The 23,187-nt window shown below is 39.7% G+C and overlaps 1 protein-coding gene across 7 annotated transcripts in view; it reads left to right on the top strand.

Annotated features, from left to right (window-relative positions):
- BTBD9 (BTB domain containing 9) overlaps positions 1–23,187 on the top strand; it is a 402,059-nt gene that overhangs the window by 36,517 nt on the left and 342,355 nt on the right. For all 7 annotated transcript variants that reach the window (XR_004625261.1, XM_011234240.3, XM_011234241.3 and 4 more), the window contains 5 exons: positions 1,731–1,942; positions 6,326–6,689; positions 7,730–7,994; positions 16,491–16,710; positions 19,292–19,411. Coding sequence is in view for 6 of the 7 variants with exons in the window: in XM_034660141.1 (XP_034516032.1) it covers positions 1,731–1,942; positions 6,326–6,689; positions 7,730–7,994; positions 16,491–16,710; positions 19,292–19,411 (1,181 nt within the window). In the remaining variant the exon portion in view is untranslated. The remainder of the gene's footprint in view (positions 1–1,730; positions 1,943–6,325; positions 6,690–7,729; positions 7,995–16,490; positions 16,711–19,291; positions 19,412–23,187) is intronic.

Genomic DNA, 23,187 nt, shown 5'->3' with positions numbered 1-23,187 from the left:
TCAGTCATGTTAGAGCAGGTTTTGGCAAACAATAGCCTTGAGGGTTAAATCTGTCCCTTTTCAGTAGATTGGTTTATTGGAACATAGCTGTGCTCATTCATTTACTTACTGTCTATGGCTGTTTTTGGCTCCACTGGTCAATACAGAGACCATATAGCCTGTAAAGCCTAAAATATTTACTATCTGACCCTTTGCAGAAAGTTTGCCAACTCCTGTATTAGACTCTTATATCATGCATTAAACAATTGAATCATGCATTATTTGCTTGTACTCCTAAATAAGTTGAATTTGGTCTTTCATCACAGGTAACTAGAGATGATTCGGTTTTTAAGGTTTTCAAGTGGAGATTGTAGTTGAAGAAGAGGGATTTGCCTTGGCAATTAGGGGAGTATGTTGCTATCCCTTTGATGCTTCTGTTATAGGGGGCCAGGAGTTTGTCTGCTTACCTGGTGTGGGTGTCTCCTTGCCTAACTCATGCTCCGTGTCCCTCTATATCACAGTCCTTGCTGTTGCTTTTTCTGTTATGGGGTGGACATAGAGTAGCAAGTAACTGGGGAACCTGCACCCACAAAGATTTTTCACTGCAGTTTCTGGGGATGAATACCGTTTATTGTACACCTTGATAATAATGGATCTAGATGTGGAAGTTTAAAGATTAAGAATCGTTTAACCTTTAATCCCTGTCCAAGTGGAGAATTCAAGAAGGTGTGGGGGTCTAGTGGAGAAGGCACATCTGTCTCAATTCCCCTGGTCTCCGGTGCAGTAGAGGGGTAGCAAGAGAGGAGTAGCTGGCACATCTCTGAGCAATCGGCCATGTCTTCGCCTGGGGCACCTGAATGCCAGCGAAGGCTCTTACCTGCTTGCTGGGTTACTTACCCTGAAAAAACAGTACCTGCAAATATTGGAGAGATTGAAGAATATAAACACTTTTAGCTTTCAAAGGACATAATTCCCCTTTCTAACATATAAAGCTGTTGATCAAGTTTTAGCCTTTCAATTTTTAGTTACATCTGTAGAAAAGCATTGCAAAGCAAAGAAGTGCCTATAAATGAGAATAAATGTAATAATGTTGTGGTAAGCACAGGCAACCTCACAGCAGAGCTGTGAATTGGAACTGGAAGTTACAGTCTTAAGAAAAATATCAGGGTTATTCTTCATTTTCAGGGGGGTTAAGATTTCATTAATAAATGTCAGGCTATTTTTGTGAAGATTATAATTTTATAGAAAATACTTAAGATCTTTTTGGATGAAAACCTCTGAAGGTATTTGGAATCTGATGATATAGTTTATTCTGCTTGTGGTTTAGGTCTAGGTCTATGCCCGGATGACTCTCATCCTGGGTATATTTATACCCAATCTCGATAAACAGATCTGTGCTACGAGAGGAGTTCTGGTTGTTGATTCTCCTTTTGCTGAGGTACTCAGAAGGAGGGGACCTGTAACTGGGCACGGTTTCCTAGAATATGATGGCTCCAGGTGCTGTTTGTGTTGGAAGACCTGGCATTTTTGTTTTCCTAGCGTGATAAGACACTGAAGGGACTGGAGTATGGAGTCGGGCTGAATGACTTCCGAGAATAAATTGGTTGATAAAGATGTGAGTAATGATGCAATCTCTCTCATGTGATTTGTTTTAAAGTACTTTAAATTCTTACTGAGCTATGTTTATGGTATGTGATTTTCTAAGTGTATTTCCCTCCCGCACTAATTCTTGTCCCTTCTTTATATACTAGATCAACGACTATCACCTCTTCTACAAGATGAGTAACAGCCACCCTCTTCGCCCCTTCACTGCAGTGGGGGAAATTGATCATGTGCACATTTTGTCTGAACATATTGGTGCCTTGCTTATTGGGGAAGAATATGGCGACGTCACATTTGTTGTGGAAAAGAAACGTTTTCCTGCCCACAGGGTAATTTTAGCAGCGAGGTGCCAATATTTTCGGTAAGTGTATATTACTTTTTGAAGATTCAAGTCACTTGTGGAAAACACTGGTATTTTTCTCTTCTATGAAAAATACGTAACAAAGGATAACAGTAAATTCTTGCAATCTCTGAATTCAACCTCTGCAACCTCTACAAGAATTCCATCTTTGTAGACTTTTTGTTAGGTTTTTTTTTTTTAAATCACCTTTTCCTTCAGGAGCCATCTGAAAGTTAGAGCGTGAGAGGGCTTCTCATGCTCACCTGTCCCGCATCAACCATTTTTTCAGGGTCTCAAGAATATTTCTCAGGCTGAGTCTTTGCGGCTCTCACCTGCTGCTCGCAGCTGATAACTGATGGAACTTAAGCTGATTTACTGGCAGTTAGGCTTCTTGCTGTATAGGTGAGCTGACCTCCGGACTTGCCAATGAACTTGTATACCTCTTAGTTTCAGACCACTGAGGCCCAGGACCTGTAGGTAACCCAACAGATCCATGTCTGAGATAGGCAGTTTGGCAACCTCAAATTAAAGGGAATTTAAGTATTTACTGAGACTTAGTTTTAGTTATATAGAACTAAATAAAACTAAGAAAATATATAACTAAAACTAAGCAAAGTCTTTATGTACTAATGTAAAAAAAAAATCCTGCTTACACGTAGCCATTGTTTGTCACTCAAACCTTTAACATCCAGGGTTATGAATGTTAAGCTAAGCTCTAATTATTCTACATTTTACGTAATATTTGTTAAAAGGGAATCATCACTGAGTTAATGACTGAATGATAATTTATCTTTGATAAATCCATACATTCCGTATCCATAAAATCATGGACCAACCTGGGAAACTCATATCTAAAAACTGAGATGCCAGTGGCTTAGGGAAAATTTCACTTACCTTCTAGTGAAAACTACAGTCTGATTTTCACAATCAGAGTTAAGCAAGTCAACAAAACAGTATCTGGAATCACACACATTGTAGTGAGGTGAGGCTCTTGGAAATATTAACTATACAGCCAGAAGTCTTTTAGTACAAACATTTTTAGAATATCCCGTCTTGCACATATGAAGTACCAGTGTAGATGAAGCCAGGAGCTTTGAAAAGAGGAGTCTTTTAAGAGTTCTCCCTGACCCTCTCCTATGGCCCCTGCTAGTGGTTAGCTCGCCTCGGAAGCCTGCCGTGGTCTGGTTATTATTCCTTACCAGCCTCTGTCCTCTGTACACTTTTCCTTTTGTGTTTCCCTTTTCTTACTTTTGGTCCATTCATTATGGTTAAAGTGTTTTAGAGACCATTCCTTATTCATAGTCAGAACTTTTCAGCCTTCTGTTTAATATTTGTTAATATCGTACACCTTCCCCCTTTCAACAAATAATTTGAGACAACTGTGTGTAGGTATCTTTTAGATGATCAGGTTATTTTTATTTTTATTTTATNGTGTTTTAGAGACCATTCCTTATTCATAGTCAGAACTTTTCAGCCTTCTGTTTAATATTTGTTAATATCGTACACCTTCCCCCTTTCAACAAATAATTTGAGACAACTGTGTGTAGGTATCTTTTAGATGATCAGTTTATTTTTAAAAGAAACTCACATGCNTATTTTATTTTTTTATTTTTTTTTTTTTTAAAGATTTTATTTATTTATTCAACAGAGATAGAGACAGCCAGCGAGAGAGGGAACACAAGCAGGGGGAGTGGGAGAGGAAGAAGCAGGCTCATAGTGGAGGAGCCTGATGTGGGGCTCGATCCCAGAACGCCGGGATCACGCCCTGAGCCGAAGGCAGACGCTTAACCGCTGTGCCACCCAGGCGCCCCGATCAGGTTATTTTTAAAAGAAACTCACATGTNCTTTTCTTACTTTTGGTCCATTCATTATGGTTAAAGTGTTTTAGAGACCATTCCTTATTCATAGTCAGAACTTTTCAGCCTTCTGTTTAATATTTGTTAATATCGTACACCTTCCCCCTTTCAACAAATAATTTGAGACAACTGTGTGTAGGTATCTTTTAGATGATCAGTTTATTTTTAAAAGAAACTCACATGCTTTTAGAAATTTGAAGATTAGGGCACCTGGGTGGCTCAGTTGGTTAAGTGTCTGTCTTCGACTCAGGTCTTGATCCCAGGGTCCTGGGAACAAGTCCCTCAGTGGGCTCCTTGCTCAACAGGGAGCCTGCTTCTACTTCTCCCTCTGCCCCTCCCCCTGCTTGTGCTCACAGTCTCTCTCTCTCAAATAAATAAATAAAATCTTAAAAAAAAAAAGAAATTTGAAAATATATTGAGTGAATGGAATATACTCCCCTCACTTATTGAACTTGTTCTTGGTGTCTCTTTGGGGGATATTGAACACCTATAATATATGGTGGCTCACTAGGCTCAACTCAGAGTCATTGGTAATGCTATCTTAGATTCTCATTGCTGACATTGTTCATATGCAGAGGAAAGTCAGGAGAAGCCTCACTAATTGTTGTCATAGAGCCAATCAATTTCCAGATGAGAACAGACTAACTGTACAGGAAAGAATTTTCCACAGGTTGGGGGTTCATATTTAGTGTTCCAAGGGAACCTCATCAAAACTACTGTTAAAGCATTGAGAATTCAGGTAAATACCATGGATCACATTACAGTGGGAGTAAGCCTTGGTGAAATCTCCCTAGGAAAGGATTCTTTTATCTAGTAATTTTAAGGTCGTGGTGGGATGCTCTCTGGATTAATGAAAACCTTCAGGGGTGTTTTTAGGCACAGAATAGCCCAGTGAAGAAATATGCTCAGAATATTCGTGAATCTTTGCTGGAACAGTTTTATCTATTTCCCCAGAGAGCAAGAATGCCAAGATCAGGAGGAGGGTGGGAGGAATTCCAACAGGTATGGAGGGTACCTTTGAAATGCTAGTCCTACTCTGAGAATCTGTTTTCACTTTTACACATTTTCTTTCTCACTTTTACTCTTCTTTTTCTGTACTCCTCCCTTGTCCTCCTTTCTTTCCTGATGGATTGGAGGTTTAATTGGTTCATATTATTCCTCCTACAGTAGTGGAGGTAGAAATTCAAATTCATTATCTGACTGGATTGCCTGGTTTTCATTTTTTAGATGAGCAGATAAGCAATAATAGGATTTTTTTAAATCTCAAAAATACTGAAAAGACAGGAAAAAAAAAAAAAACAAGTCAAATCACCCATAATTCCATCCCCAATTTTTTTTTTAATTTATAAAGTAACAGAAGTCCTTCCCTCCCAGCCATCTAATCCCATTCCCCAGAAACAACCTCTGTTAACAGTGTAAGATGAATTTCCCTGATTTTTCTCAATATAAATAGATATATCTATGTATACCTATGTGCATACACACATAAGTTTGTGGTATATACTTTTTCCAGTGCAGTACATCTGGGTCTGCAACTTGACTTACGTGCTATATCCTGGATATAGTGTAAGGCTATAAGACTGTGTACATTGATCTCCTTTATCTCTGTAATAGCTGCACAGAAGTATGTATCAGTTTTTAAAATAATGTTTCTGTTGATGGACATTTAATATTCTTTTTCAGTGTTTCCATTCTTTTTTTTTTTAAGATTTTATTTATTTATTCATCAGAGAGAGAGAGCGAGAGCGTACAAACAGGGGGAGTAGCAGGGAGAGGGAGAAGCAGGCTCCCCGCTGAGCAAGGAGCCCTATGCAATGCAGGGCGCAGTCCCATCATGACCTGAGCCAAAGGCAGACGCTTAACCAGCTGAGCCATCCAGGCGCCCCTCTGTTGTTTCGCTATGTATTCTTATACGTGTGTCTTTACTTTGCTGTAGTGTATCTCTAGAATTGAGTCCTAACAGTGAGATTACTGAGTTGAAGGTATGCCCATTTTAGATTTGAATAGAAGTTACTTAAATTACTTTCCCTAAAGGGGTACCTACTTAGAAGCTTGAAGCAGTGCATGAGAGAACCTGTTATTCCTTTGCTTTTGTAGCACTGAATAGTTAACAGGATTTTTAATTTCTGCCAGTCTGGCAGGGGAGAATGGCACCTGATTGGGTATAATTGTTTTTATCTGATTATATCTTTTCCTACAGAGTTTTACTTTTTAAACAGCCTTATTGATCTTAAATATGTTTATATGGATTTTGCTGTTCCTTTCAAAAGAGCGCTTTGATCTTTCCACTTAGTGAATGTTTATGACATATTTGAGCTCTCAGGATGTTTCATTAGTCCAATTGTTTATAGAATTAATCTAAAATAGTTTATAAATCATTTCTCTTTCTTCAGAGAACTATTTAAAATGATTACTATGCATTTCTTCACCTGAATCTTTGTGTCATTAAACAAATTTATGTTTGCATAATGCTGATAACTGTGATTTCATAATATTGTGGCAAATCTTATTTGAGGTTTTCCTCATGCATTTCTTCTCTGACGTGCAGAGCATTACTGTATGGTGGGATGCGAGAATCTCAGCCCGAAGCAGAGATCCCTCTCCAGGACACCACTGCAGAAGCCTTCACAATGCTGCTTAAATACATCTACACTGGGCGGGCAACGCTGACAGATGAGAGGGAGGAGGTGTTGCTGGACTTTTTGAGCCTGGCTCATAAATATGGATTTCCAGAGCTGGAGGATTCTACCTCTGAGTATCTCTGCACCATACTTAACATTCAGAATGTCTGCATGACTTTTGATGTTGCCAGCCTCTACTCACTTCCCAAGTTAACTTGCATGTGCTGCATGTTTATGGACAGAAATGCTCAGGAGGTGCTCTCAAGTGAAGGCTTCCTCTCCCTTTCTAAGGTGTGTCGTCGTCTGCAAGTCCTTTACAGGCATGCATCGCGTTATTTAGATCTGTGCAGTAGGAAGAGAGCCATAGACTAAGAATAAAAAAATAAAAGCCATCAGGTCTGGAAGAGGTTGTTTTTCTAGCCACCCGCCTCCGGCTACTGAGACTATGTAGATCGTGTAAGAGAGAGGCAATTGCTTTTGTTTTCTTTTTTAAGATTCTTCTGGTAAGTTCTGTGCAGGGTGGGTGTTTTCCAAGTGATGCCAGATAGATTCCTTTGTGGTGTTGCATACTATTTTTTGGTGTTGTATCTCTCCCACGGAGAGATGCAACTAATAATTCCTTGTTTTGAAAAGGAGAATTCGTTAAAGAGATCTGAGGTGTCATTTGATGTTTTAAGTCACTGCTTTTTTTTTTTTTTTTGCCGGCTCAATAAAATAGACTATTTTGCTCAAATCTTTCTCTGAACCCTGGTCTCTCCTTTCCCTTTTTATGTTCCTCCAAGGACCTGAATATTTCAAATGAGAAAACCTATTTGAAAAGCTACCTATTTTGGCCTGAGTATAAACTATGATTTTTACTATCCTACTTAATTTTTTGGAGGCCAGGATCTTTTAGGGTTGCCCCAATGTTGCTGGAGGTCAGCCTGGAAGTCTGAGAACCAGATATATGGGAGTGCAATAATACTGTGGAACAAAAGATTTCGAATTTTAAATGCCGGATGTGTCTTACTGACTTATAAATGTAAACTCCCCTGGAGAGCCTGCATGGAATGACAGCTCCTCATGTTGCCATTTTTCGTCTTGTTTTATTGACGATGGGTGCAGATGTGTGGGAAAAACTAGACATTTGATGTAGTGGAACAAGATGCTCATGGCTATTCATGGGGCCATGATGGCAAGAGAGTACGTGGCACAAAGATTAAAGAAAGAAGATGGTCGAAGAGAGTTGTTGAGATATAAGGGATCCTCGCAGTTCTGTGAGGTTTTGCTGACTGATCATACACATGACTGAGCTCTGCGATGACTGGAATTCTTTTTTTTATCCTTTTCAGACAGCACTTTTAAACATCGTATTAAGAGATTCATTTGCAGCTCCCGAGAAAGATATTTTCCTAGCATTGTTAAATTGGTGTAACCATAATTCGAAGGAGAATCATGCTGAAATCATGCAGGCTGTGCGTTTGCCTCTGATGAGCCTCACTGAACTTCTGAACGTTGTGAGGCCTTCAGGACTGTTGTCTCCCGATGCCATTCTGGATGCTATTAAAGTTCGATCGGAGAGCCGGGATATGGACCTCAATTACAGAGGCATGCTCAGTGAGTACCTGTTTATCCTACTGTCACGAGGAAGTTTTCTGCCTCATCTGAAAGTCTCAGCTGCAAAATGAGCTATAAAACTCGAGTTGCAGGTGTATGTGGTATGTGTGGGTCTAAGAATATAGAGTCTCCTTCCTCTTCTTCTTCTCTTAATTCCCCCTGAGATTGTTGAGCCTTTGTAGCGCCAAAATAGGTATTTTTGCCATTCCTGGGCAGATTTCTTCAGCTGTTCCCTAGAATATCAGAAACAGACACTTTCCTGAAAAGCTTCTTCTTGTGCTAAGACCTTTCCTGCCTTCCTCCATCAAATCAGCACTGAGTACGTGTTATGTACTTATTATCATCTTAGGTGCCGGGAACATGGAAATTCTAAATAATAGTAATAGCTAAACTTGTGTTACATTTCCAACATTTATGTGATTATTCTTATTAATAAAAAAATAGCGATTATGAAGTGCTTGTATATATCAATAACAGTTCTACATGATCATTTAATTCTTGCAACAACCTTTTGAAGTAGGTACATTACTGTCTCCATTTTACAAATGAGGAAGCTGAATCACAGAGAGGTTAAGTAACTTGCCCAGCGTCGCACAGAAAGATGCAGAGCTTAGAGGCAGACCTGTGTAGTTAGGCTGTGTAATGAACCACTGAGTTATGCTGTGTAAATACAAAATATAGTCTCCATTTTTAATTTTTAAGATTTTATTTATTTATTTGACAGAGAGAGAGACAGCCAGTGAGAGAGGGAACACAGGCAGGGGGAGCAGGAGAGGAAGAAGCAAGCTCCCAGTGGATGAGCCTGATGTGGGGCTTGATCCCAGGACTCTGGGATCACGCCCTGAGCCGAAGGCGGACGCTTAACGACTGAGCCACCCAGGCGCCACCCCTATAGTCTCCATTTTTGATCCTTTTAATATCCTTGCAGAAATAAAACATACTCCCATGAAAAGTTAAGTACAACCATGTTGGAAGTGAGCACATGCTGTGAACTTTGGGAGAGGATATGGCTTAGAAGGAGTGAGGGAGAGTTCTTGGAGGTTATGAAGCCTGAGGTGAATCCTGACCTTGAGTGGCATCAGGATGGAGTGTGTTCCGAGGGGAGGACTGGTTAAATGTGGCAGACAAGGTAGATTATTTGAACGGAAGAGGTGGACTAGAGCAGAAGGCTCACACTGATAAACAGCAACGTCTGTAAAGGTCAGTTCAGGCAAAATCGTGGAAGTCTTTCAAACTAGCTTGGGGTTTGCTTATGCACAATTCTAAGAAGTGAATTTTTGAGAGGGAGCGATGCATAAGTACAGTGACGGTTTTGAAAGTTTGATCTGTGGTTCTGGTACTTGATGATCTGGAATAGGAAAGACCGGTTCAGGGAGACCAGCGAGGAGGGTAGTTGACCTGCACGAGGTTGATACTACCGTAAACTAGAGTGGCATTAGGGGAAAGGGAAAGTACATATGTGTAAAGGAGAGAGATGTTCTAAAAAATAAGATCTTGGTGAGGTAAGGGATTTAAATTTGAAGATTAAGTTTAGGAGGAAGTTACCTTATTTTATCAAATCTAGGAAACCCGAAGTTCTAAGGTGTCGTCGTTTTATGTACCACTAAGAAAGGAAACAGTATTGCCAGTTAAACCATGACACACCATCGTGTCTATATCCCAATTTCAGAAATGTTAAAATTTGAAAAAATATGTGTCTTAGAATTAATGAAATTTAGTAGTTCTCTGAAGATGCTGAGCTTGATTTTAGACTTACTGAGTTTGAGGGATTCTGGAACATCTAAGTATTAAGTTCTGTCCTATGTTAGTCATTTCCCTGAGTGATCTTTTCCTTGACCATGTTCAGAAATTTTCTTGAATACTGATTGATCTTAAATAGGTATCCTTAGTCTGGACTTCTCTTGACTCATCAGATTTAGAGATCTTTTCATTGGGCATAGAAGAAAAAGTATTGGTTTTGGAGCCAGACAGGTTTGACCTCAAATCCTGAAGGAGTCACTTACTAATTGTATGACCTGGTATTAAGTTACATGAGAATTTTACCATTAGTCCTGCATTTCCTAATAGTGTTATGAGAATTAATTGAAATAATGTGTGCAAATAATGTCTATAAACTCAATCTAGGAAACCATTGTATTATTATCATTATTTGTGTTCTTCCTGATCTCTGTGTGTCTGTGTAGGAATTATCACATTGATCACATTGTTTTAAACATTTTTGTTAACTTGTCTTTGGTCTTGAAGGCAGAGATGATCTTTGTAAGGTCTGTTGATCTTTGTATCCTCAACATTTAAGACGCTATATAGCATATTGCAGACATTTTGGGGAATGAATGTGCAGAGAAATGTCTGATAGCAGTGGAAGCATGTTACTGGTGAACAGTCAGAGCTGGTGAAGAAAGATTTAAGACCTGTGCTAGAGTATAGAGAAGGAAGTAAAGCTCAAAGTCTGAGACTTGGAGAAGACCTGTAGCCAGGGGGCTGAAGGTAGAGAAAGAAGAATTAGAGAGGTAGGGAGAAAAGAGGGTAGGGTTACCGAAGCCAACAGAGGAGAGAACTTTTATACGGAGAGGGTGGTCACTGGTATGTAGTGATGATGGGAGATCAGAAGAATGAGAATTGAGAGAAAACTTTGGGATATAAATTATGGTCGGTTGGTGAGTAGTCTGGGCAGAAGCTTGGCTAAATGGGGAATTAAGCATGGGTTTGAAAAGATAGTAAATATGATATGTTGACCATCCAGTGTGTGAATTGGAGTGAAAGGCAGTAGAGAAATAGTATGGCAACTAGAGGGAAAACAGCCCAAGAGAGATCTGGGAGGAGGTTAGAGGTGCTAGAGAGTGGTCCTAGTTGAGGGTCAGCCTTAGATAGAGGGTAGGAGGATGGATGCGGGAGAGGTAATAAGATGAGTAATATAATTTTAGAATTTCTAAGTCCTCATTGTTGGATCCTCTTGTGTAAGTTTCTTTTTCTCCCTTCTTGCCCTTGCTTTGATTTGAGGTGTTGGCAGGGCCCTATAACTGGATTCGTTATAGGGATAGGTTTGGGACATTTTTGCAGGACTGAGGAGATTCTTTGAACACTTCATGTAGTTAGTGGTACCTTAGAATTGACCAGCTGGTCAGTGTAGGTGTCAGAGCTAGGTTATAATAAAGCCATGAGATTACCATGAAAGGGAGTACTCAACCAGCTGAGACACACTCAGTGCTGGGATGGTGTATTTACTATAATTATTACTCAGAAATGTTAAATTATTCATTTTGGGATAATTCACTGGGATCTCAAGGAAGAGATTATAAAAATGTTTGGGAATCTTTAACTTCTAAACTTGAGAAATGATAAAATAGCAGGCTGTTTTTTGACTTTTTAACTATATGGATAGCAAAATCCATAATATCAATACCAAGGGTGCATATCATTTTCCTATCAGCTCCTAAAAAAATAGGTTAGTTATTCTCTAAGTAAATGTTATCCAAACATACCATTATTTTCTTTTATCACATTTCTTCACTGTTAAGAAAACACAGTCTAAAATTTCAGAAGTCGGGGTGCCTGGGTGAATCAGTCGGTTAAGCACCTGCCTCTGGCTCAGGTCGTGATTCCAGGGTCCTGGGATTGAGCCCCGTATCGGGTTCTGCACTCAGTGAGGAGTTGCTTCTCCCTCTCCCTCTGCTCCTCCCCTTGGTTGTGCACTCTCTCTCTCTCTCAAATAAATAAAATCTTAAAAAAAATAAATAAAATTTCAGAAGTTTTCCTGGACTGTTCTAGAAAGATAGTTATGTTTATTTTGAAACTGTTGACTAAATTTGCTTGTTTGTTTCATTGGTCTCCCCTGGGTGGAGCTTCTGTGTCTTTGGGACTTTTCACGAACTGTGGAGAGGTTCTGTTCTGGACTAGGGGCAACACAGATACTTCTGCTTTTTCTTTGAGTTTATTAATATTGGTTACTGGAAGGTTCAACTCTTAGAGCAGCATATCCTGAGGATTTTAACCAAATTACAACCATTTTTTTTTCCTCCTTTAAGAAAAAAAAAAAGGATCCAAAGGATGGTTTTAACTTACCAGTGATGGTTAGTCTTTCTGGGAAGGTGATTTTGACTAGTTTTGTACATACACCTGGGGAAAGGAATTAACTTTTAATGAAATTATTTTTTTCCTTAGGTTATATGAACTACTTGCACTCAGACTGTTCCCTTAATGCTTTGTTTTGTCTTAACTATGGAGGTATTTCTGCCTTGAGATTTAGAGCTTTGTTTTGTGTGTCTCCAATTTTAGAATTTGGGAAAGAGGACAATGATTTATTATTTCTTCATGTTTATAGCAGGGAGCATATCACAGCTTCCATTCTCAAGATTTCTTTTTTTTTTTCCTAAGATTTTATTTATTTGAGAGAGAGATAGAGAGACTACGAGCAGGAGAAGGGGCAGAGGGAGAGTGTGGGTCTCAAGCAGACTCCCCGCTGAGCGCAGAGCCCGACCTGGGGCTTGAGCTCAGGACCTGAGCTGAAACCATGAGTCAGCCGCTCAACCAGCTGAGCCACCCAGCGCCCCTGAAACTTTAATATTTTTAAAACTCTATGACATGTCTGTTACTTATCTTCCCAGCTATAGTTGATAGTACCTTCGTCGGTAAGCTAGGGGGTTCACAAAGAATCCCTCCTGAGTGTTCCTCTGTGGAGGCATTTTATGTCTGACACGCACTTGTCTGTACGAGAAGAGCTGCTGGAGGGCTGAGTCCAGCACAGTCCAGCACACAGAGGCAGCCTAGAAAATGTTTTTTCTTTAAATAAATAGGATGAAGGTCCCATTCAGCTCTTAGAAGTTTTCATTCTGTGATCTTTATAAGTAACTCGCCTAAAGTTACTGAGTGAAATTGATGCCTGAGCTGGAACCGAAGTGCTGATCTGAGTCACGAGGCCCGTGCTCCTCACTAGAGTCTCCTGCCGGCTGTTTGCTGCTTCTGTTTTGTGTTGGGTGTGTTTGAGCACCAGTACTGTCAAGTGTGGAAAGGAGGCCTGCGGAGAGTGGAGATAATGGGGAGAGTTAGGGAAGATGGGAGTTGTCAAGAAAGCCATTTGTAATGCCACACTTGTTGGAAGGGAGGAGCCATCCATCTTTCAGGGAAGTCAGGTTGGGGAGTACAAGATGATTTGGGGTACAGAATTAGGTAAAGAGATGGCGGTGGCCAGAGAATCAAGTGTGGCTCCAAATGACCCGTCGGGAGTGGACAACTATCTCAGCCTAGATGTAATAGAAAGTTCAACAAAGGATGATTAAGAACACAGCGCAATTAGAGAAAACCACAAGATTAGTACCCGAGCACTGCTCAGATCTTGGCACTGTGCTGCTAGCAGCAGGGCCTACTGCATTTCTCCTTAGCTTTCCTTTTGAATAATTGGCTTGTGTCTGCCTAGCTGTGGAACTTCAGAGCTTAATTTTTTTTTCATGTTTGTAAAGTGCATCCAAAAATACAAATGTAAAGAAAACTATTGTTATCTGCTATGTTGTTTAATCCCTAACACCCTATATCTTTTCTCTACTGACAAATAGATATAGGCAGTAAGAATATTTATGGTTGAATTATTTTATTATGACTTGAATTTTCTCCTGATCACTTTTTTTTTCTTAAATTCAACTATAGGTTTTGCACGTGCATGCACGCACACACACAAATACTTGGAGTTGTATTTTTATCCTATGAGATACTCAGATTATAGTCACCGTGAGAGAATTTCCACTTGTGTAAATGTTTCCCATTTTAAAGTAAAAGATGCTTTTGGGGAATCTGTATCAAGAATAGTTAGAAAAGTTCTCAAGCACTCTTGAAATAAACTTCAAAAGAAGACTTTAGACTTGTGGTAGCAATTTCATTTCCATTTTAGACTTTTAGTTACAGTCACTTGAAACCCTTGTGCCTGTGTGTTATTCCAAGCTTGATAAATTTTAGAGATGAAGAAGCTTATGTTTAGAGAAAATCAAAGGGTAGCAGCACTTTCTAAATCTGAAAGCTCGAGTTCCCCCTTTTCGGCATGGTCTTGACTAGTGTTGTCAGAACTGGTGGAGTTGGGCCAGTGGTCAGCAGCGACAGACTTCAGACCCCCAGATTTTACACCCAGCAATAAGGGAACAGAGCTCTTTTTTCCCCAAGGGTTGCACATTACGGACACTGAAAAGTGTGTAAATTGGAAGTTTTTGTTTGCTTGCTTTATGAAGTGCTTCATCTCTAGATTGGAAGCATCAGGAGGGCAGGGCCCATCTCTGTCTCGTTCTCTGAGGTATTCCCATGGTAGCTGGTACAGATTGAATCCTCTGTAAGTGTTTTTTGGCGGAATGCTTTATGTTTACAGGATACTGTAGCATATATTTTTTGTGGTATGATCTTTACAGTAACGCAGTGGGTGGGTTGGTCACAGCATTATTTGTAGATGAGAAAACAGGTTCAGATTCAGAGACTGAGAGGCCTCAGTCAGGGGCAGTGGGTGGTAGAGGCTGAGTCTTGGACTTAGGTCTTCTCACTTGAAATACAACTTAGTCATTTTTAAACTGTATGAGACTCTGTTTTTTCCCTATGAGTCTCCAGCAACCTTATAGGGAAGGGATTAGAGAGAGAGGTAAATATGTCAGAAACTCTTATGAGGGAGGTGGCAGGCAGGGCTCCTGGAGGCACACTGCTGGGTTCTAATCACAGCTCTGTTACTGGCTGGCTGTGTGACTTTAGGCACCAAAGTCCATCCAGCCTTTCTCTCCCTACTTCCCCATCTGTGAATCGGACACTTGATAGTATTTCACTCAAAGCGTTGTTATGAGGAGTGAATCAAAGGAATTAGTAAGGTTTGTTAAATAAATGAGAAATAAATACGAAGAATGTTATCAGGAACTATAGAACTCAGGAAGTCATAAACCTGTATCACTTAAGCACAAAAGAGGTTGAACATGACTAGGTTTCATTTTGCTTTTTTTTTCTGAGTTGCCTTACCCTTTTGCAAGTTAAATAGACCCACCCCAGCCCCAGTTTGTCAGCTGCATTTATTGTCATCTTCTGGAGTCAACTCCCTTTACCTGGCTTCATCCAAAAAAATGTTTTTAATTTATTTTTTTTTTTCTTTTTTGAGAGACAAAGAGAGAACATGCGTGTGAGCAGGGGGATGGGAGGGGCAGAGAGAGAGAGAATCCTAAGCAGGCTCCATGGCCAGCGAGGAGCCTGACATGGGGCTCAATCTCACAACCCTGAGATCATGACCTGAGCCAAAATCAAGAGTCAGACACTTTAACCGTCTGAGCCACTCAGGCGCCCCTGAAAAACAATTTTTTTAAATCCACGTTTTTGAAGAAATACTCAGTGATGAAATTACTTATCCCCTTTCCCTAAGAGCCTAATTAGAGCTCACACTTTCCCCTATTTAAATCACATAGCCAAGATGTATATGTACTGTGAGAATTCAGCATTTATTTATAGTCTGTAAACTTGCTTAGTTCTCTTATTATTGTGTGTTTTCTAGTATATGCTTCATAATAATTCTGATTAATTTTTTTAGAGCTTCCTGTGTGCTTTGCAAATATCATTTCGTTTAATCCTTCCAAACAAATAAACAAAAACACCTGGGGCTAGGTATTGCCTTCTTGAGATACTGAAGTTCCGAGAAGATAACTTCCCTAAAGTGATTCGCCTGGTTAGAGGTGTAGCCATTGTTTGAGCTCTGACTCTGAAGCTCACGCTCTTCACATCTGCTTTATGCTGCCTCCTGTCTCTCCACGGAGAGTGTTAGTCAGGACGTTGGCACCTAGAGGACAGGCTCCAGATCTGTGAAGAAGGCTTTGCATAGAGGACTTCAGAGTTCCAGGAACAACTGACACTTAATACATCTAGTGTGGGAGAGTGGTGAGGGTTTAATTATAACCACAATATTGATTTTGATGACAGGCTGAATTTTCATTTTTGAAAATGCTCAAGCGAAGTAAAAATATACCTTCTTTTACCCAATTACTGTTTTTTAGCTAGATTAATGCTTCAGCATGTCCATGTGTGGCCCATGTCCAGCAACTCTGCTATATTGGGGTGTGTCTTCTGTTGTTTTATCAGATATCTAGTCCGTCTGCTTTGCTTTTATATGTTGTACTCAGTCCAGATGGCAGGTACAGGTTATCTTACATGCCATGTTTTGTCCAGTAGATATTAAGTTAGAGCTACTAATAGAGTGAACTCAGAGCTGATTTGTTTGTCCTAGTACATGTGTTTTGTTTTCTAGTATTACCAACTTTTTCTTAGTAACATTACTCTTAGGCACTCTGTGGCTTTGGTGGTGTCATTAAATTTAAACTGTGGGTGGTATCTTGATCCTCATAGACATTCCACATCTTCTATCTCCACAGACTTGTCTGCCATTTTTAAATGAAATGCACATAGTAGAATCAACTAGAATGCTAGAATTTTGTCTTTTTGCCCGCAATATAGAATAATTTTTCTGTTTTTAATTGTTTTTTCTGTTTTTACCTGTAGTACCAGAAGAAAATATTGCAACTATGAAGTATGGAGCCCAGGTTGTAAAAGGGGAGCTGAAGTCAGCCTTATTAGATGGCGATACTCAAAATTACGATTTGGATCATGGATTTTCTAGGCACCCAATTGATGATGACTGCCGTTCTGGCATTGAGATTAAGCTAGGTCAGCCATCTATCATCAATCACATACGGATACTCCTGTGGGACCGAGATAGCCGGTGAGTGATTATTATGACTTGGACAGAAAATGACATTATGTTTGATTGAGTTGGCCTAATTTTGGTTTTACAGACTTGGTAGTTTATTTCCTTGGAATCGTTTTGCTATTTCTCTTGAAGTTTAGTTCTGGGGGAAGAGTTAAAGGCTATATTCCTTTAAAAAAAATGTTTTTTGCTTTTTTTCTGCTTATGAAAGTAATGAATATGTGTTTATCGTGGAAAATGTAGAAAATATATAAAAGCACAAAGAAGAAAATAGAAATCATTCATAATCTCACTGGCCATTAATAATCTTTGTATATATCTAACAAGTATATATCTATGTAACTTTGTATATATTTAACTAGTCACACACACATACACATACACAAAACAGAAACCCGTAAAACTACACATAGTTTTTCAGAATAAAGATGAAATGTGTAAAGGCTAACTTTACTTTGTAATGAATACATTGTGAACATTCTACTCTTTAAAATATTCCTCTAAAATAGTACTGTTAATAGTTGTTTGGGATTCCACCTTCTGGGTTACCATTATTTATTTTTTTGATTCTTTACTTTCGAATATTATAACTTTTTAAATGCATCTTATCCTATGGATGAAGAAAAAAATTGTCTTTTAGTATGTGGATAAGTAATCATCCTCAAAACAAAGGAAGTTTGTGAAAAATATTTGGTGGGCTCCAGCCTTGGAACCCACCCAGTTTTGTAGTGGCTTCAAGATTCTGCCTTCCTTGTAGCACCTCTGACACTTTCACCCACCGTAGTTTCTAGGGTTCATCCATGATGCTCAGAAGTACCAGAGCAGTTGTGTGACCAAGAACTGTCTCTCTCATCACTGCCCACCATTAACCTAAACCCTACATACCCAGAACCCTACATACCCTGTATAGAGTCTCCTCGGCCCTACTCCTGCCTCTTTGAGTCTGGGCATGGAGGACTTAGTAGTAATGGTGATGATATCCTTGCACGGTAATTCATTTCTTGTAGCACCACTGGCCACCACTTGGGCCTTTTAGGCCATGTGAACCAGATACAAGGGAAGCTTCACGAAGTGGGAGTCAGCATTTCTCATAGGCACGGATGTTCACGGTCCCTGGGTTGTCTTTATATGTTTCTTCTTTATTAAGAATATATTTCCTGATATGTGTCTTGTTGGACATAATACAATGTTTAGTTGGCAAAATGGAGCTAATTCACATATCATTTCCAAGAGTCTCTGGATTAGTAATAACAGTATAACAATTATATTACTTACATAGCACTTTCATAACTTTTTTGTGGTAGGTACTGTTCTCAAAGCTTTACATATATTCACTCATTTAATTAATAGTGAAATTATAAAGATAATAAAAGTTTAGTATGTTTGAGACTGAAAGTAGTTATCGTTTCCATTGTGTTAAATATTTATAGGCCACTTTGTTTTAGTGCATGCGTTACATTCATGGGGGACTTGACCACGTAGCAATTCTTTTCTCACAGAAGTTGTTATCATTCTAAGCAAAGGTGAAAATTCAGAATCTTAAGCCCAAAAGATTCTGACATGTGTTGTAAAATTATATCCTGCATTACTGATAACCCAGAGAGGTTCAATAAAAGGTTATAACCAGTTTGAGACTGAGCGATAAAATGAATGGGAGTGAGGGGACAGCAGAAAATGAGGGGATGACACAAAATAAGCTGACCTTTTCTGGTCACAACTGTTGTTTGTAGGCTGACATTTATGGTCACCTAAATCTTCTGAGATTGTTCCTGTTGATATTACAGTACAAGTAATAACTGCATCTCAAATTTAAATTTGGCTTATGACAGGGGAATATAGATTTGTTCAGTGTGGGACCAGCATCTAATGGTCCAGGATGGCTGACTAGTGGAGGATGATAGGCTTTTTTCATTACTGCCAGATTATTAGCTGCCAAATTCTATGTTGTACCCAAAAGAAACACGTATTATCTCTTCACCCATGTCATTTATTTTTCTTGAGGCTGCATATGTGTGTGGGATGGTGGGAGACTGGGAGGGAGCAGGAGATAAGCTGGCCTTTCCAGGGAACCATCCTGAGGTGGCTCTCCTGAGAGAATAAGGCTGAGCACCCAGACTAGGGAAGGTAGAAGGAGAAGGCACACCTCCGACTTCTCAATTTTTCTCTCCTCTCTCTGTCCTGGCTTTATGAGTGCTAATACAGCAGGAGCAAGGCATCCTGGCTCTGTTTGAAAAGGAACAAGTATCTTGCGTGCCAGATGCATGCCAAACAGGGTGCTAGGCCCTGAATAGGTGAGGATAAATAGGGCATGCTCCTTGTTCTTAAGCAGTTTGTGATCTAATAAGGCATACGAACATGCAGAGAGATCATTTCAGAACATTGCGGCGCACACTACAGTAGCGGGCTCTGTACAGATTTTAGCGTCAGCAGCATTTGATTGTTATGCAGAAGTTCTGATAATAATTTGATTGGTATGGAGAAAATGTAATGAGCAAACAGTGTATTTTTTGTATCTTTTAACATTTTATTAACGTGTAACTTGGTTTTGTTATTTTAATATGGTACTTTTTTCTGTGTTTTTCCTTTTGATTCATAGGTCTTATTCATACTTCATTGAAGTGTCAATGGATGAACTTGATTGGATCAGAGTGATTGATCATTCGCAGTATCTGTGTCGTTCTTGGCAAAAGTTATATTTTCCAGCCCGTGTCTGCAGGTTAGTTCTCCTGGCTAATTAATGATTTTGATGTTTATTGAAGGAGATGTGAACCTTGAGAAACGGGCTACATTTTTTTTGTCTCAAAGTAGAGAACTTTTTAAGGATATCAGCTACCAAATGCATCCCAACTAAAAAAAACTTAGGGAAAATATGGAAAATGAAGCATCTTAATTCTAGAGTATACTGTGGAAGTGTTTCAGTGTTTTGTGCCATACATATGCAGAAGACATGCAGTGAACGAGAAGGGACAGAGAACACGGGAGAAGTAGAGATGCTCTTTAAGCTCCATGTTATACACTGAGAGCACAGTGATCGTTAGGGGCTGCGTTCTTCCCCACTAAAGTCACGGGAGATACTTCTGGAGGCTTCGCTCATAGTCTTCAGGGCCAAGAGGAGATTTTTGGATGTTAGTGTGCACGTTCTGAATATCTGTGTTCTTTTTCTAGGTCAGTGCTTATCAGCAGAGTTTGACAGAACAAGTGTGTCTAGTGGGTTGGGTTTGGAGCAGGGAAGGTTGAACTGGTGGGCCTCCAGGCTCACAACCTCCCTTCAACCAGAGCACCGTAGCTTTTATTGTTGTTATGTGTCGTAGCCCCATGGGAGGTTGTTTTTAAAAAGCGTTGATGAGCTACAGTTCTGATATTTCATATTCTTCTTTTAGGTTTAAGCCATCTTTTAAACTTTCTGAAATTCTATAAAACCTATACAATTAATGAATTTGAGAATTGAGGAAGGTAGTTAGAGGCGCCCAAAGTTCTGCTGTTTGTTTTGTTTTGTTTTTCTGTTGTAATTTTCTCCTTGGAAATTTCCCTCAGGTATTCCTTACCTTAAAGTCAAAAGATCAAAGGCAGAAGACGATTGGTTCATTTAGTCTGGTGTGGCAAGAAGAGAAGGAAAGGTATATATGATGGGTGTAAACCAGGGACAATGTGGATCTGGCCTCTTACCCCGTCCTGTCCCCACCCTCATCCATGACCTCCGCTGACCTCCCACTGTGGCTGATTTGGAGCAGATGGGGATGCCCCACTGCACGTACTTTCTCGGTCAGGAGACACCCTTGTACTTAGTAAACTTATGATCTAAGAGCATCAGGCTGAATTCTTACCTCCACCAAAGGAACTCCACAAAACCTTTCAGCGTTCTGGTACAGTAAAGAATGTTGCCTACGTTTTTTTTATTATGGGTATGACTGGACACAATATTGTTACCCAGGGATCCTCTTGTGTGAAAATGAAGAAAATCAATTTCATTTCCCTAAAGAGAGACTAAAGTGTTGAAGGTCTGGCAGTTGCTCTTTTATCAAAGGAGTTTTGAATGGATTAAAATGAGAGGGACGAGAAATTGAAGATTTTGTATCTCAAAGCTGCCTAGGGATATTGTAAGAGTGACAAAGGGGCCCCAGCTTGGAGGAGGAGATTGAGTCTTCCTTGACTCCGGTTATTATGGTTGTATTGGATTAAAAAATAAGCAGCATAGCAACCAAAGCATCTGATGTGGACTGAAGGACTGTGTGTTTGCATTTAATTTGAAACAAGAGGAACATGACTCCCAGAACAAATCATCATGAGTATAAGACTAGCCAGACAGAGTCTGTGAGCTTGACCCACTCGAAAACTCCCGCCGTACGGAGGGAGATGTGTGCCCTCAGTCACGATCTCTGGCTTTTACAAAATATACTTCCCCTTATTTGTTAGTGGGCCTTATCTATACTCCCCTTTTGTTATTTTGTGTCTTCTGTGTGGCCTTGCTTTTGTTGATGTAACTTTTATGTCTTGTAGAGGTTGGCTGGATTGATAATGCTAGTTTTTGTCTTGGTACGCCGGTTCCCAACTCTGGTCGAGAAGAATTGAGCAAAGGTGATGTTAGAGATAGTGACAACAAGAAAAGGAAAGAGTCTTGATATCCATATTAGTTAAGGAATAAAATTAAAAAGATTTATAACCACCTTAACATGTATTACTAGATTCCTTTTTAAACTCTGCCTTTTGTAATAAGTTGGGATTTTGGTAGTATTTAAAGGTGAACCTAAGAAAAGTCTCGGTTGATTATCTAAGGGTGTCTTATATTTGGTGTTTCTTTTCTTTCTTTTTTTTTTAAGATTGATTGATTGATTTATTAGAGAGAGGGAGGGAGGGAGTGGGGGAGGGGCAGAGGGCGAGGGAGAGAGAGTCTCAAGCAGACTCCACGCTGTGCACGAAGCCCAACACAGGGCTCGATCCCATGACCCTGAGATCACAACCTGAGCCAAAACCAGGAGTTGGTCACCCAACTGACCACCCAGGAGCCCTTATACTTGGTTTTTCTTATCTTCACAATCATTTATTGACTATCTAAATAATGTTCTAAATACACATTTTCCAGGGACTTCACTGGGCCCATATAAATTCTTTCACTTTGCCTTATTTAAAGTTAATTTGCACATTTGTATGTTACCTTTGTTTTTCAGTGTCCTTTGAGTATTTGTCTTGCCCCAATACTAAAATTACAACTTCTTGAAAGTAAAGAGTATCTTTTAGTCTTCTTACACGGTATGTAGGCTGTGATCTAGTATGCAGTAGGTACTCTACAAATGTTAGGTTTCATGTGGTCAAGGCCCTGACTGTATAATGAGGAGAGATCAATTCAGCATTGATGTGTGTATATACTCATTGGTACTTTTTATCCATGTATTTGTTAAAATGTATATCAGTGCTAGAGAGGTCTCTACATGGTTTGCAAAGGTAACTTTCTATATTTTCATGAGGAAACCTAATTTTGAGGTTAATCCTAAAATATGTGAGTATCATGTATTGAGGAAAGAGTACATCAAATACATTCACAGAAGAGAGACACTGTGAGTTGGGGAGTGTGAGATTACCTAGCTATCTCTGAGTCTTGGCTGGAATGCATGTAAATTAGCTCTGTGTAGTAAGAAAAATAAAAACCAACCAACCGACAAACAAAAACATGGGCTATGGAGTTACATAGAGCTCTTCTCACTCTCTGGTTTCATCGAATCCCGGCCTGGTGATCTTACTAAGTTGTGCCTCTCCAAGCCCTTGTTTCTACACCACTGAAAAACAGGAATAACAACACCGTGTATGAGTTTGCCGTGGAGGGTTTCGAGGACTATCGTGTGTACAAACACTGAGTACCACGCCCGGCCCAAAGTAGAGGCGCAGTCACTAGTGGCTTTTATTTGTATTGTTTTTTGTTTTTATTCTTTTTTTATTATTTTAAAATTGTTTGTATTATTATTTTTTTTTTCTTAATTTCGAGACTCTCAGCTGGTTTGACCTTCAGAGAAAGAGAGCCATTCTTGCCATCCTCTGTGGCCACGGCGGCTCTCACTGTGAGGAAACTGTTCCTGACTTCAGGAGCCTCGTCTTCCCGACATGTTTCCAGATTGCCAGTCCATACACAGCAGTCCAAAACATGCCTCAAACCTTTCGCTCCATCTTCATAACTGCCTGTTGGTGTGTTTCCAACAGTTGTAATGTATTTTCATTTTGGTAAAGCGTTTTTTTTTTTTTTATTGTAGCAAAATATATATGGCATATAATTTGCCATTTATATATCTGTGGAATGCAATTCAGTCCTCGCTAAGGTAGTGGACCTTATCTATTGGCAATACATAGGATAATATCAGGCTTCAAAGCCAGAGTGATTGCTCCAACCATAATGGTGAATGGACGGAAATGATCTGCTCTGTCTCCCTGGCTGCTGTTTAGGAATGTGTTGTAGGTTAAGTGGGGACTGCTCTGTGCAGCCAAAAGCCTAGACTAGTAACTCCC

Source organism: Ailuropoda melanoleuca, chromosome 5, assembly GCF_002007445.2.
Source record: "Ailuropoda melanoleuca isolate Jingjing chromosome 5, ASM200744v2, whole genome shotgun sequence".
NCBI lineage: Eukaryota > Metazoa > Chordata > Mammalia > Carnivora > Ursidae > Ailuropoda > Ailuropoda melanoleuca.
This window is presented reverse-complemented; position numbering and strand designations above follow the sequence as displayed.